General features: G+C 37.8%; 1 protein-coding gene across 3 annotated transcripts in view; it reads left to right on the plus strand.

Annotated features, from left to right (window-relative positions):
• The first annotated feature begins 10,171 nt into the window (after positions 1 to 10,171).
• The window catches only part of ZMYND8 (zinc finger MYND-type containing 8), a 65,766-nt gene continuing 61,925 nt past the window's right edge, over positions 10,172 to 14,012 (plus strand). The window contains exons 1-2 of one of the 3 annotated variants that reach the window (XM_052683455.1): positions 10,172 to 10,274; positions 12,154 to 12,294. In XM_052683455.1, coding sequence (XP_052539415.1) covers positions 12,290 to 12,294 — 5 coding nt within the window. In that variant the 5' untranslated portion in view covers positions 10,172 to 10,274; positions 12,154 to 12,289. Of the gene's footprint in view, positions 10,275 to 10,955; positions 11,009 to 12,153; positions 12,295 to 14,012 lie in introns of those variants that run through there. The other 2 variants (XM_052683456.1, XM_052683458.1) reach the window with 2 other exon arrangements.

Here is a 14,012-nt window from a genome sequence, read left to right on the forward strand (position 1 = left end):
CCTTTTAATTTTCAATTTCTGTTGCTCCAATTATAAACAGAAACAAAATCAAAGTTACCTCTCACTTTATATAATGGATAGAGTAATAAAATACCTTCACTTTTCATTAAAATGTGATCTCTACAAAAATTAATAAACCCCTTGAAATTCTTGTACTTATCTTAAAAGATCATCTTAATAAATGTAGCTGTAGAACAGTAGCATAGCATTTTTATCTATTTGCTCCACCTGCTGGTGCACTTTCTTTTTAAAGCAGTCTTTGGAATCCTAAATGTATTAAACATTTGTCAAAAATATACTTATATGCATTAAGGTTAATTTATGTAATAATTTAATTAAACCCAATTCCAATAATTTCTCAGTTAAGAAAAGCCTAATGGATGTACACACTTAGACAAATATGCAGGCTTACATTTTAGACACTGCCATAACTCACTTGGTCATCATTTTCCATCATCTATTATTCTTCTCCAAAAAATGTTCTCTCTTTCAGATGGGAGTCACTCTACAAAACTGATTCGTCTTCTTAAATTTTCAAGAAAACAGCTCATGCTATTGATTTCATGTTAAAAAGACAAAAAAAAAAAGTCTTATCTGAGACATACACTGTAGTGCTTCAGCAATGTGATTGTACTTTCTAAACAAATTTTAAATAAAGCATAAGTTTAGCTTATACAACAACTAATGGAGTTATGTTTTCATGATTTCTTAAATAAAAATGCATTTTAACACTCCAATTGGTTAACAAGGAAAAGAACAGACAAATCAACTGAAATAAAAACAGCAGTTTAATAGGAATTAAAACCCACTATATTTGTTGCAATCAGCTACTCGCACATTAATCAAAATGAACCGGTTTCAAAGTGGAGCAGCTCTGCATGTTAGGGAATAACTGTACTAAAAGAAAATGTTACAACAACACTATTTGTAAACAAGACTCTCTTGTTCTGGTCAGTAAATTCACAATGTGTGTTCCAGCTAGTAGGGCTTAGAGCTAAACATCTAACATCATCTTCTTGACAATATCAGTGCTCTTTCACCCATTTCTCTTACTGTTAGAACCTTTCGTGGTGAAAGTCAACGTTCAGGTGGCACAAGAAAGGCAACAGATTGTGCTTTCAATTGAAGTTGATGGAGCAGCCCATTCTAATAATAAGGAACAAGTACAGATGAAATATTCCTTCCTTCACCCCAACTTATTGGTCTAAAACATAATGAAATTAATTACTTACATAATTACACAGCTTTCCACAGTACTGAGTGTTTAGAAATTGCTGCGAATTCCGACTCCTAAACAACATTTTGTATTTTTAGAAGTTACTCTGAATGCTTTCAGTGGACTTACCATGCTGTATGGATTCCAGACATACCTCTTGCTTCATTTAAGATGAATGCAATAATTAAAAAAAAAAAACCTCTGAGACAGGTGCAGGGGTAACAAACAGACATTGATTGTAGGAACTTTCTGTCGCAGAATATCAATTTTGTAAAAACATAAAAACAAGCAGCTTAGACTCTGACAGCATACCGAAGTGGCTGCAATACAGGTATTACAGAAATGGAACAAATTCTGACCACAGAGAAGTTCAAATTATTTTCTTGCCCATTTTCATTGTTAAACTTAAGTGAAATTTGAACATGACTACTGGGTTAATCTAGATCAAAGAGGACCTATAACAAATTTAGGATTATTAAGAACAATGTTTTTAAAATATAAACTGATGGCACCCACCTAAATAATTAAACAAATGAAAATAACAGCTTTGCAGCGTCAATTTTTGTAACTATCTTTTGTCAAATGTTTGTTGATACTAGCTTTGTTGATACTGGTTTTGATTTTCTTATTCAAAGTTATGTTCTATTTTATAATTTTGCTGCTCCATTGACAGTGATAGCTGTAATTATAAATAAAGAAAATTAAAATGCAGTAAGCAGAAATATAATTCAGCTTCCCATGAAAAAAAAAAAACCACAGGAATTAGACCAAAGGAAAACAATAAATAAATAAAAGCCCAAGTATTTTCTTCGGCTGAAACTTACTTAAAGTTAGGAATCTAAAACTTTTAAGAACTTTGACTGTACAAAGCTCAGTAGAAGCAATTTTTTGTTTGATTCCTGTTTTTAAGTCTACTCTCCCTTTCTCCAGCAGTCAGATGCTTAATGAGGAATATCAAAACTGTAGCAAACAAAGAGAAGTCCTACCAACATAACTTCTCTCAGGTTCCAGAAAACTTCAGGAACTTCCTGAGGTCTAAGTTGCATTTAGCCCGTTATTAGCCACTTCAGTGCTTTATTGGCCACTCACAGACTAAACCCTCAGGAATTAAATCTCTTAGGCTATACTTTCACAAACTTTTGTGGAAATAACTTCTAGAAAGTCTCTACATTTTATATTTTTTGTTTGTTTTAAGCATGAAAAGAATCTGTAGTGGAACAGATGAAACAACACAGCGTATAAACAAGTTACAGTACACTTCTCCTAGTTCACTTTTTGCCAATTAAATCTGAAATTGACTACCAGCTACATAAGTCTCCATTCTCCATGGCCTGAAGTCTATATTCTTTTCCTATTTTGTTGTGAACCTAAGCACATCATGCAGAACCACTCACATACATTAACTACACATGAATATGGATTCTCATCTTAAAAAAGTAAGGGGTACAAGAGGAGTCTATTCACCTTTAAGCTGGCTAGAAAAATGACTTAGAGCTAAAGCTACAGCAGAACTAGAGGTTTAGTGAACCCATGAACTCCTTTAAAGCCTTTTTACAGCTGTGAGAACTTCTGCATTTAAAAATAGGTGATTAACATGTAGAACATCTTCCCACCTCTGCAATGAGAGCCATGTGCTGTTCTTTATTCTGCTCAGCTGAAGCAAAGTCAAACTACAATATCATATCTGCCATTTCAGATTATAGTACTCTTGGAAACTTAAGAACTGTACTAATTTCTATACTCTAATGCAGAAAAAGCAATGAAATTATTCACTGAGAGAAAACAGTTTCCAAGTCTAAAGAATAAAAACAAATGCATCTGCAGAAAGGCTGCTCTGTAATGATAAGGAAAAACAATGTTACAGCCTAAAATCTTCCAGCTGATTTCACATAGTGCTGACTCAGCTGGTAATCCAAGCATAAGAGATTTAACCTTTCTTGGTAGAAACTAACTCACACAGATTCATTTCAAAAAGGTATAACAGACATATGCTGACACTGTATTCAATATATATACATATATATGCTAACAGAAATAGGAAATTTCATAGAACTTTCCTAACTCCCAAGTGACAAAATACTGGGATTTGAAAGTCATATACTGTCATTTATTAAAAATACTTTTTCCACTAATTGTCCTTTGCCAGTAATTGAGATGTTCCTTCAGAGTTCTTTTTCAGTAAATCTGACATTCTTTATATAACATCTTTATTGAGAAGAACAAGCAAACAAACTGAATTTTAATGGTCTGAAACATATTAGAATAGATGAGATACAGAAGGGAGAAGATACAGATGACAGTCTTCTTATGAAATCAGTTTTGAGGCATTATAAAAGACAGATTTCAAATAGAAAAAAAAACAAACATTAAATCCGTTCCAGGAAATATTTCTCACATTTAGATAAATACAGAGTTCAGTGACAACACTAATCCCAAGGATCACCAAAGGTAACACTAACCATGGCTGGCTCTGTGTGCCATCCTGTTAGCAAGTAGAGAAGAACATGTCATAATTTTGAAGAAGCTATTATGTACATATCATAGAATGGCTCGGGTTGGAAGCCTAAACATATCTAAGAATATCAGAAGACAGATACGTTTGTGCTTTCACAGAAAGACATCTCAGATGAAAACATTTAGACTGGAAAGAACTTAAAAATATATCATTTCAGTAAATATTTATTATGCCACCAACTTCTGCTCACTTCCTTTTTGGTTGGTTTATTCTTATTTTTTCCTTTCTTAATATGCTATCTCCATTTCTTCAGCTGAAAATTTATAGATCGCCACCTCATCCAGGCCTGTGTTAGGCAAACAGCACCCAGACAGGTAATCCTAATGAGGTTTAGGATTGCATAGATAATTACATAAAAGTTTCAGTTATTCATTAATGGACTGCAAATCTGTACCTGCATTTTCCCCATAAATCTGTTATTAAAACAATTTAAATCTTCATACCACAGGAAACAGATGCAACAGAAAGCTTTACCCAAGGCAAAGGCACACAGTAAATGAATGGGAATTGTATGCAAGCATACTGATAAAAACAGTCATGCTTATCAAGGAGTCTTGACCATAGCTTTCAACAGCTGATAGGAAATCGTGCTACTAAAGTCCTTCTGCCAAGCAATCTATGGATGAAAAGTCACATAGATTCAAAATCCCTCACACATATAGGCAGTAAGTATTAAGGGTGAGTGTTAACTGATGAGCTCATGATGAAAAAGTAATAAGATTTCTAGCTGCTTTCAAACATTATCTTAAAATTAATCAGTCTTGTGCTAGAAGATGAGTTTTCAAGCTTTCATTGCCTTCATCTGAATTACTGTTTAGTTTTCAGGTTAAATTCTTCTATATTTGCCAGGATAGCATATTGGCTCTGTGTACTGCCAGAACAGTACTTTTAGAAGGTCCAAAAGGTATGGAGTGAAGCTGTCCATACACTTAATTAAATATACATACATTCTTTTCAAGTTATTCATATTAATATTTTTGTCCATATTTTACCAGTGAACAAGCAATTGCATATCAAATGCTATTCCTGCCTGCACTACTTCTCAAGAGAAATACTCACTAGTAACATGTTTGCAAGTGAAAACCTCAGAAATTTCTGGTCCAAAACTCAACCAAACCTTCTTTTAATACTAAAGGAATCTATATCCTGATTACAGCATTTGTATGCAGCCATACACAAAACCAAACCCTATGAAGAGGTCACACCAGAAACAAGTTGGTACCTACAAAAGGATTTTACTTCTGTCACTGCTACAGGAGATTTTACCTGACGCTGCTCCAAAATTGGTAAGGTATTTGTACTACAAACGTGAAGTTCTGAGAAGGGGAAAAAAGGTAACTTTTAAATAGTTGAGCTTTCCTATTACACAAAAGCAGAACAGATTTTACTGAATCTCACCAATAGCATAGGTGACACTGTACTGCACAGCAATAAAGATGACGACGTACTTTGCTGTGGCCTGAAAATTTAAAAGGAAACAAGAAAAAGGTATCAGATTCTTCAAACAAGACAATTATGCCATCAATAAACGTCCTCCCTCACATAGTCTATATCAAAGCGGTCCCAAAACTGTTATTCATCTCCAACAAATGTGGAGGTTCACCTTGTTGCAGTTCCTTTAACACTTGCTACATAGGGTCAGGATTTGAATTATGTCCTTTTAGCTAAGGATCAAATTACTCATTGTTCTACTAAACAATATTTGAAAGTGTTTAGAAGTGTCAGTGGGTTTTATTTATTTCAAAAGTTATGAGATTGCATTAATTCAGATGAAAAGTTTCACCTTGCAAGACAGCCAGTACATCACTTTTTTGGCTAAGTGTCCATATAAACAAATTGAATATTCAAACTATCACCATAGAACTCGCTCATGAATTTTTATCTGGTAAATCAAGCAAGAAAAATCAACTACCTTCTAAGATAAAAAGTAACCAATCCAAAGTAACTAACAGTACACCTTTACATTATTTTTCTTCAGTGGCAAAACTGGTTTAAAAAAAAAAAACAAACACAAAATACTCATCACTTTCAGCCATCCCCACGTTCCTGATAATTTCTGCCCATTCCCATACTGCAGCATATCTAGCCCTTAGCTGTGGCAGTAGATCTGTTAACAATCTGGACTACTGTGTGACCTACAAGTGAGTGATAAGATGTAAACGTGTTTGCTTAGTTTAACTGAAAATAATTAATTATCCAACTTGCACAACTTGAAAAACAAACACTTGTGCTGCTCTAACTGATAAAGTAGTAAGCTATAACACAGGTACATCATAGAATCACAGCATCGCTCAGGTTGGAAAAGACCTTCAAGATCATCCAGTCCAACCACCCTCCCATTCCTATTAGTACCACAAGCACTAAACCATCTCTCGTAGCTCCTCATCCAGATGCCTCTTGAACACTACCAGGGACGGTGAGTCCACCACCTCCCTGGGCAGCCATTCCAGTGCCTGACCACCCTTTGAGAGAAAAAGTTTCTCCTAATATCCAACCTAAACCTCCTCCGGTATAACGTCTGGCCATTTCCTTGGGTCCTACTATTTGCCTGGGAGAAGAGGCCAGACCCTTTTGCACCACAGCTTCCCTTCAGGAAGTTGTACAGTGCAATGAGGTCTCCCCTGAGCCTCCTCTTCTCCACACCGAACGATCCCAGCTCCCTCAGCCGCTCCTCATAAGACTTGTGCTCCAGACCCCTCACCAGTTTCATTGCCCTTCTCTGGACACGCTCCAGGGCCTCAATGTCTTTCTTGTAGTGAGGGGCTCAAAACTGAACAGAGTACTCGAGGTGCGGCCTCACCAGTGCTGAGTAGAGGGGGATGATCACCTCCCTGCTCCTGCTGGCCAGGATGCCGTTGGCCCTCTTGGCCACCTGGGCACACTGTTGGCTCATTTTCAGCCGAGCATCAACCAACACCCCCAGGTCCCTTTCCTCTTCACACTCATCCAACCACTCATCCCCAAACCTGTAATGCTGCACGGGGTTGTTGTGGCCAAAGTGCAGAACCTGACACTTGGCCTTGTTGAACCTCATCCCATTCACCTCAGCCCAGCGATCCAGCTTATCTAGATCCCTCTGCAGGGCCTCCCTGCCCTCAGGCAGATCGACACCACCTCCCAACTTGGTGTCATCTGCAAACTTACTCAGGGTACACTCAATCCCTTCATCTAATCCCTTCATCTAACCATACTACCCTAACAGCCCTCCACTCAATCATGTCCCTGAGCACCACATCCAAACAGTTTTTAAACACATCCAGGGACGGTGACTCAACCACCTCCTTGAGGAACCTATTCCACTGCTTAACAACCCTTTCTGTAAAGAAGTTTTTCCTGATATCCAACCTGAACTTACCCTGGCACAACTTAAGGCCATTTCCCCTCGTCCTGTCACCACCGAGAAGTAAGCATTTTTCACATATTGGAAGAGAGCAATAAGGTCTCCCCTCAGTCTCCTTTTCCCCAGCCTGAACAGTCCCAGTTCCTTCAATCTCTCCTCACTGGCCATATTCTCCAAGCCCTTCACCAGCCTTGTTGCCCTTCTTTGGACCTGCTCCAGCATCTCAATGTCCTTTCTATACTGAGGTGCCCAAAAGTACAGGGCAGGATAACTTCCCTAGTCCTGCTCACCACTCCATTCCCAATATAGGCCAGGATGCCGTTGGCCTTCTTGGCCACCTGGGCACACTGCTGGCTCATATTCAGCCCACTGTCCATGAGTACACCAAGGTCCCTTTCTGTCAGGCAGCTTTCCAGCCACTCTTCCCCAAACCCGTAGGGTCACCTGGGGTTGTGGTGACCAAAATACTGGGCCCTATTGAAACTCACACAGTTAACATTGGCCCATCAAGCCAGTCTATCCAGGCCCTCTGTAGTGCCTTTCTCCCCTCAGGCAGATCAATACTGCTTCCCAACTTGGTGTCATCTGCAAACTTACTGAGGGTGCACTCAATCCCTTCAATGTCATTAATGTTAAGTATAAAGTACATAAGTAAAAGAGGAAAAAAAGTAACTTGCTCTTTTGCTGCAAGAAATATGAAATTATATCTCACACGGCCAATAGCAAATGCATTTATTACATTTACAAGCAGTCAGTTATCTAGGTTATAAATCAGAGAAGGAGAACAGGAATCATCTGAAAACTGTTGTAAAGAAAAGGAATGGTTATTGTGTCTTTATGTTTTCACTTACGCTGATCCTCATAAATGCGAATTGAACAAGTATAAACAACAAAAAAACCTATTTTCATCAGGTGTTACATAACTTAGTTTCTAAAAGCGTAATGAAAAACACTCAGGAGTATACAGAGCATTCATTTAATCAACTACTAAAGAAATGAAAGGCACAACAATGCAAAAAGTCCTCTGTAGCAAAGACTGAGGTGGCATATCACTTCAGCATACTGGGAATGCACCCATGAAATTAAGGAGGAGTTACAATCATTAAGAGTGCTTTGAAAATTAATTCTCATACAGGAAAAAAAAAGTATACATCCTCTTTTCTGGCATACAAAAATCAACTGCAGTACAAGTCAGCATCACCATCAAAAGCAGCATTCCTGCCTCTATTTACTGCCAGATGCCTCTTATCAGCGTATCTCACTTGGAAAAGTAGCTGTTTGGTGAATTGGAAATTATACAAGGCAAAACTGACACAGCCAAATGGGGGAGGAAAAATCCCTATTAACTACAACGGTTGAATTTCCTAACATGCTGTGCTGCTCAGCTATACAAGTAGTTTCATGTGTTTTGTGGTGACAACAGCCCAGAGCATCGATGCCAACTTAAAGTGTCCATGGAATGAGACTCACTGCTATCTTCATTGAACAAAGGCATTCTGACAGCACTGCTTCACTCCTTAATTTGGGAGCATGCTTCTTCCCCACTGTTTTCCATGCCAAAAGGACAACAGTGAAGTGGTCAATGGTTCTGGCTTCACTGTGCTGCCTTCCATGACTGGGGATGCCTGCAGGCTGATACAGAATCTGGAGCTGTTTCTGTTCTCTTTGCAATTTGAGCCATCTACAAACAGATGTACTGGTTACAACTCTTAACTGTGAAGCTTGTACTTCATATTTAACAAAGTACATAAAATACCTTCTGCATAATTACTTAATTACCATAATTCTTGTTACTCCCACATGTTCACTGTAACCTCATTTCATTCAAAAATGGGACAAATCATATGCTTCCTTTGGTGGAATCCACACAAACATGATAACATTCTAAAGGAATGCTTAGAAGCTAGCTTTCCTATGAATAAGCTGTTTTTAATGGTCTTTAGGAGAAGACGGCAATAAGCACCTTTGCTAGAAGCCAGCAGGTTAGCTTTTCTGTTTACCTACAAAGTATAGGACACAATGCAACAAACGTTGCACTCTGCTGCAAGTATGGGAGCCCACCCAAGTGGTATTCTGTGGCAGGATAGCCAAGGGTACAAGCATGATGTAAATTTCTCTAGGAGGAAGAAAGAAATCATATAAAACCTTCTATGAAATGACACCAAGGGCTTAAAAAGAAGTATATACTAAAAGAAACATTTATTCAGAAGACAAGAATTAGTGCTGTCAAAAAGGAGCAGTATTGGGCACACAGAAAATTATAACGTTTCTCAGAGAAGAAAAAATTAACATGTTAACTTCTAATTTCTAACTGCCTCTTTTCCATTCTCTATAACCAGTGAATCTTCTTACACACATCAACAGATCTTATAATATTCAGCAGCACTAAGGCAAGACAGATAAACAGTCCTATGTTTAAGAGTTTCCCTTAAAGAAATTCTTACAGTTCCGTTTACAGCATTATAATGGTCATTTCTAACTGCAATACACCTATTGGCTTTTTTCACATAGCCTCGAGAATAGGAACAAATGAAAGCCATCCTGAGAGGAAACCCTGCATTTAACATAGTACTAAGCACGAACAGATCATTTCACAGTGAAAAGTTTCGGTTACGCTTCCTTTAGCTTACTAGCATACAATGCCTGCAGTTTGGAAGCCTGTCATTTGCTCTCAGAACTTAATGCTACTTTTAGTTCCGAACGATGCGACTGCTAACCTTACTCAACTAACGGGGCACGCCGCGCGATACCTCGAACACGAGCCCCAACAGGAGGCCCAGTGCCAGGCCGGACACGGCGTCTGCATGGTTCTGGATGACGAACTCGCAGCTTAGAACAGCCGAGCAGCTATTTTTTCTGAGAAGACCCGAGCCGGCCGGCTAAAACAAACAGCACTTCTTCCCGCCTCCCCAGCCGGCTTCATCTTGAACGCTGTAAACATAACCAGCCCAACACTCGCCCTCTTTCGAGTTCTAACCAATCAAGCTGAAGAATAAAATGATTGACAGCAACAGGAGCGAATCGTTAGGCGGACTGGAAGAGCGGGCTCGGAGGGGGTGGGCGTTTCACAGGCAGTTGGGCAGGCGGGGTTGGAGGTGGGCTTGGTGTAAGTGATGCGGGGTCTCCCAGCCGCGGTGGGTGGGGCTCGCTCTGAAGCCTGCCGCTGAGCGCCGTTAGCGAGCGCGGGCTGTGCGTGAGGCGGGGTGAGTGCTGTGGCGGCTTCGTGCTGTGGAGGCCGCGCTTGAGGCGGTTGTGGTCTTGGGAAGTGTGCGAGGTGCGCTGGGCCGTCAGTTCACCTCACTAGTTCTAGAATCAGTAGAATTTTTTGTTTTATAGAGAGCGGGTTTGGAGCGCTCTGAGGTCTTATGAACATGGAGATGGGTCATCTGCTGGAATATGGCAGGGGAAAATGAATTGTTTTATATATAAGGAAAAAAAGCATGCTATTCTCTAAAACTTGAGTAGCTTTCTGTTGCTATTTGCTATAGCTGCAGATTGACAAGTGGCCTTGATCCCCAGCAGCACTTCTCTTTTCTCCTGCCATGCCCTCAAAAGGGGTAGGGAACGGTCAAGAGACAGGAGAGCCCAAAACCACGGACTGACACCGTGCTTTCATAGCCCAGAGTACACTAACCTGAGACATTTTTAAGCCTCAGCAAGCAAGCTAGTTTGAATGCTTTTCTTACATAGGGATATAGTTTTTTTTCCCTAAGAATCCTTACATGTAGGGCTTTAAAAGCTCTTATTTCATGTAGCGTTGACATAGGTAGATTTTAGGTAGTTTTATTGCACAAATTTCAGCTCTTATACTTGTAGAAGCTCCAAATAAGCAATATTGTTTGAATTTTCATTTTGAAGCAAAGCTAAAGCAATTTAGGAGCAGATAACATCAATTACTTAATCTCTTACATAGAGGCATGTTTTCCTTTAGGAAAAGGTAAGATTTTTTTTTAATATGTTAATTAAGTTTAAAATTTGTAATTAACCTCAAAATTACGTTATTTTAGCACAATGAATTTTAAGGCAGACTTAGACCACGAGGTGATCAGATACGATAATTTACAGTAATGTTGAACTAGTATTTGTGCCTCAAGAGCTGTCTGGTGACTTCTGTACGTATTAGCTAGCTTAAGTTTTTTTTTTTACATAGACGTATGCTGTATGCTTAAGAGGAGATCATTGTTGTTTAAAATGATTATTTCAATTGACAAAAACCTTGAACCTATGGGTTTTTTTTCTGTAAAACATTGTGTTGGAGGCAAGAAGAATAAAGACATGATGCAGACCTCTGTTTTACTTCTTAAGAACCCTTTGGCACAGCTTTCTTTTTCTCCTCTGATATTTGATGACAGAGTCGTGTTAAAATAGTGAGGTGATTGCTTCTGTCTATTATAACATTTTCAGCACTCTTGAGATTGATTGAACTCTGACAAATGAGTAAATCCTGTTTCTTAAAGCACTGTACGTATGTTTAAGAAAGATCAGCGAAACCCCATGTTTCTGTTGCTTACAGTTATTTTTCTGAGGTATCTTCTCAGAATTTATGTTACTTAACATTTGGAAAGTGAGATAATTAGATGGGTCTGCATAAGGACAGTATATTTATTTTTCTGACTACTAACTTCTTTGCTTGGTTTATAGTTCTGTGTTTTTGTTATTTAACCTCTGAGTCCTGGATTTAATGACCCAAGTTTTTTTTTACCTCTTTGATTCCACATCTTCTACATTATATGTGGACTCGTACAACCTACACCCCGTATGGTCATTTTGATAGTCCTATCTCTTAAATAAATGAGCTTAGCAAACATAGGCATTCTTAATGGCAAAAAAAGCCCCACATCTAAATGAATAAACAAGCAAAATAATTAGCCTCCTTATAAGAAATCATTATTGTGCTAACATTTCCGCTTTTCTGTCAATACATCCCTTTTATTTATTCAGTAAAGGAATGAAACTGAAAATTAAGTTAAGCCAGCAAGGTCGAGAACAACTGCATAATGCTTAATACTTATTCAACTCGTTAGTTTTGTTAATTGTTCTTCCAGTATCTAGAAAGCGAAGTGAAATCGGTATCTTTTGCAGAACTGTAGAAATCAACCTGAAATCTGCTTACCTACTTGGAAGTAACTGAGAATGACTCCTTTATTTTATGCTTCAGTTAAACAAGATGGATTAATTCAGAGTTTGAGTAAATCTGGTGAAGAAAAAACTCATTGTCATGGGGTAAGTAATTCCAGTCTAAAAATCATGATCATTTATTAGTACTCATATCTGTTTACCTGTGGGAGACTGAGAGCCTGAAGGATTGCAGGGCTTTTAACAGAACCAAAAACGTGTGTTACTTGCTATTAAGACCTAAAAAGAAACTCTGGAAGCAAAATCTGTCATGTATCCAAGATAAGCACCATCCAACTTGGCTCATGAATCTTTGTTAGAAGATTTGTTATGTTGATTGTTAGTTGTTTGTAGAACAATTTTGGCTTTATTTCCACATAAGTCTTTGTCCAGTCTTTATGCAGTTTGATTTTTATGTGTACGGAATGTATGGCTACACGCTCTCATGCTAATAGCACTGCAAAAACAGCATATCTCACTTGTTGACAGAGCTGTCCTTAAAACTGAAGCCTTGCTTTTGTTCCTGATCCTGCTCAAGCCCATTAACTTCTGATACCTGATGTTATCTAAGTTTGTCATTTTGGCCTGAATGTAGCATACAGTTTAAATAAGGAGTGAAGAGGCTTGTGTTTTTTGAAGTCTTTTTCGTGCATTTTGTGATTCATAAGGAGGCAAAAAAGAATTTCAGTATGCTTTTGGATGTTTATGCTCAAAAGGGAGAGAGAATGCACATGCTTTTCTTTGAACCTTTTCTCCTCTTTTATATTCCAAATAGATCACTCAAGTCTGAGTAACACTAAATTTACCTTGTCATTTATGAGGGAAAAGTATTTTATTCTCCCTTCCATGTCTTTAGCATTTATTAAATGGACAGAGTAAAAAGGTATTGAGGATTGCAAAATAGTAATAGCAATACAAGAAAACAGACTAATCAACACTAAATATGAAACTGCTGATTGGAAAAACATTTCTGGTTCCCTGTAGTATTTCTGTCAACGTAACATTTCTATTAATTGTTACTGTTCACTACTTACTCAATAGACACAAGAAGGGCTTAGATACATTAATAATTTTTAATTTGCCTAGAACAGATTTTATTGTCCTTGAAAGACTGTAATTTCCATGCATTATAAAAACAGATGAATGTTCTGGGTGAAACTGTGGCATCACCAGAGATAATAGGACCTGGATTTCACCCTAGAGTTTTATGTAACAGCTATTAAACTGACATTTCAATAGATGACCCTACAATGCAAAGACTAATATTTCATTAATACATTGGTAAGTTAAGTAGTCTGTCAAGAAAAAACTAATGACTAGAAATAATTGGAATTTAAATTAAACTCTTTTTTTTCAGCCAGATTTTTTTTATCTGGTTGGAAAAACACTCTTATTTTTTCTAGATTTCTGAAGATTCTTCTCACCAAATTGATGCTTATAAGTATATATTATGTTTTCTTGCAAATCTGCTGAGCTGATGTCTATGAAGTAGTGTGTCAACATCTTACACTGGCACTGCTTAGATGTGGAATGACCTAGCAGCAAGTATCCCAAAATGGGTTAGAAATAAAGGTGTAATCCATTGTTGATCCTTCTCACTTCTGAAGTGCAATAAACCACAACGTTTTGAAGAAAAATTTTGAGATTTAGAGTATTAGGTTGAAACCCTGAATTAGGACGTAGAAACTACGTGGAATCAATGTTCTTGTAAATAAAGTTTGTGTAACCCAAACAGGAAAGAAAAAAAAAAAGCTTTCTGTTCTTTACATTTTGTCCAAAACCAACTATCTTGCCACTGTCACTGTGTCAGAGAGCAAAACTGAGCA

The sequence above is a fragment of the Tympanuchus pallidicinctus genome, unplaced genomic scaffold, assembly GCF_026119805.1.
Source record: "Tympanuchus pallidicinctus isolate F22 unplaced genomic scaffold, pur_lepc_1.0 scaffold20, whole genome shotgun sequence".
Taxonomy (NCBI): domain Eukaryota; kingdom Metazoa; phylum Chordata; class Aves; order Galliformes; family Phasianidae; genus Tympanuchus; species Tympanuchus pallidicinctus.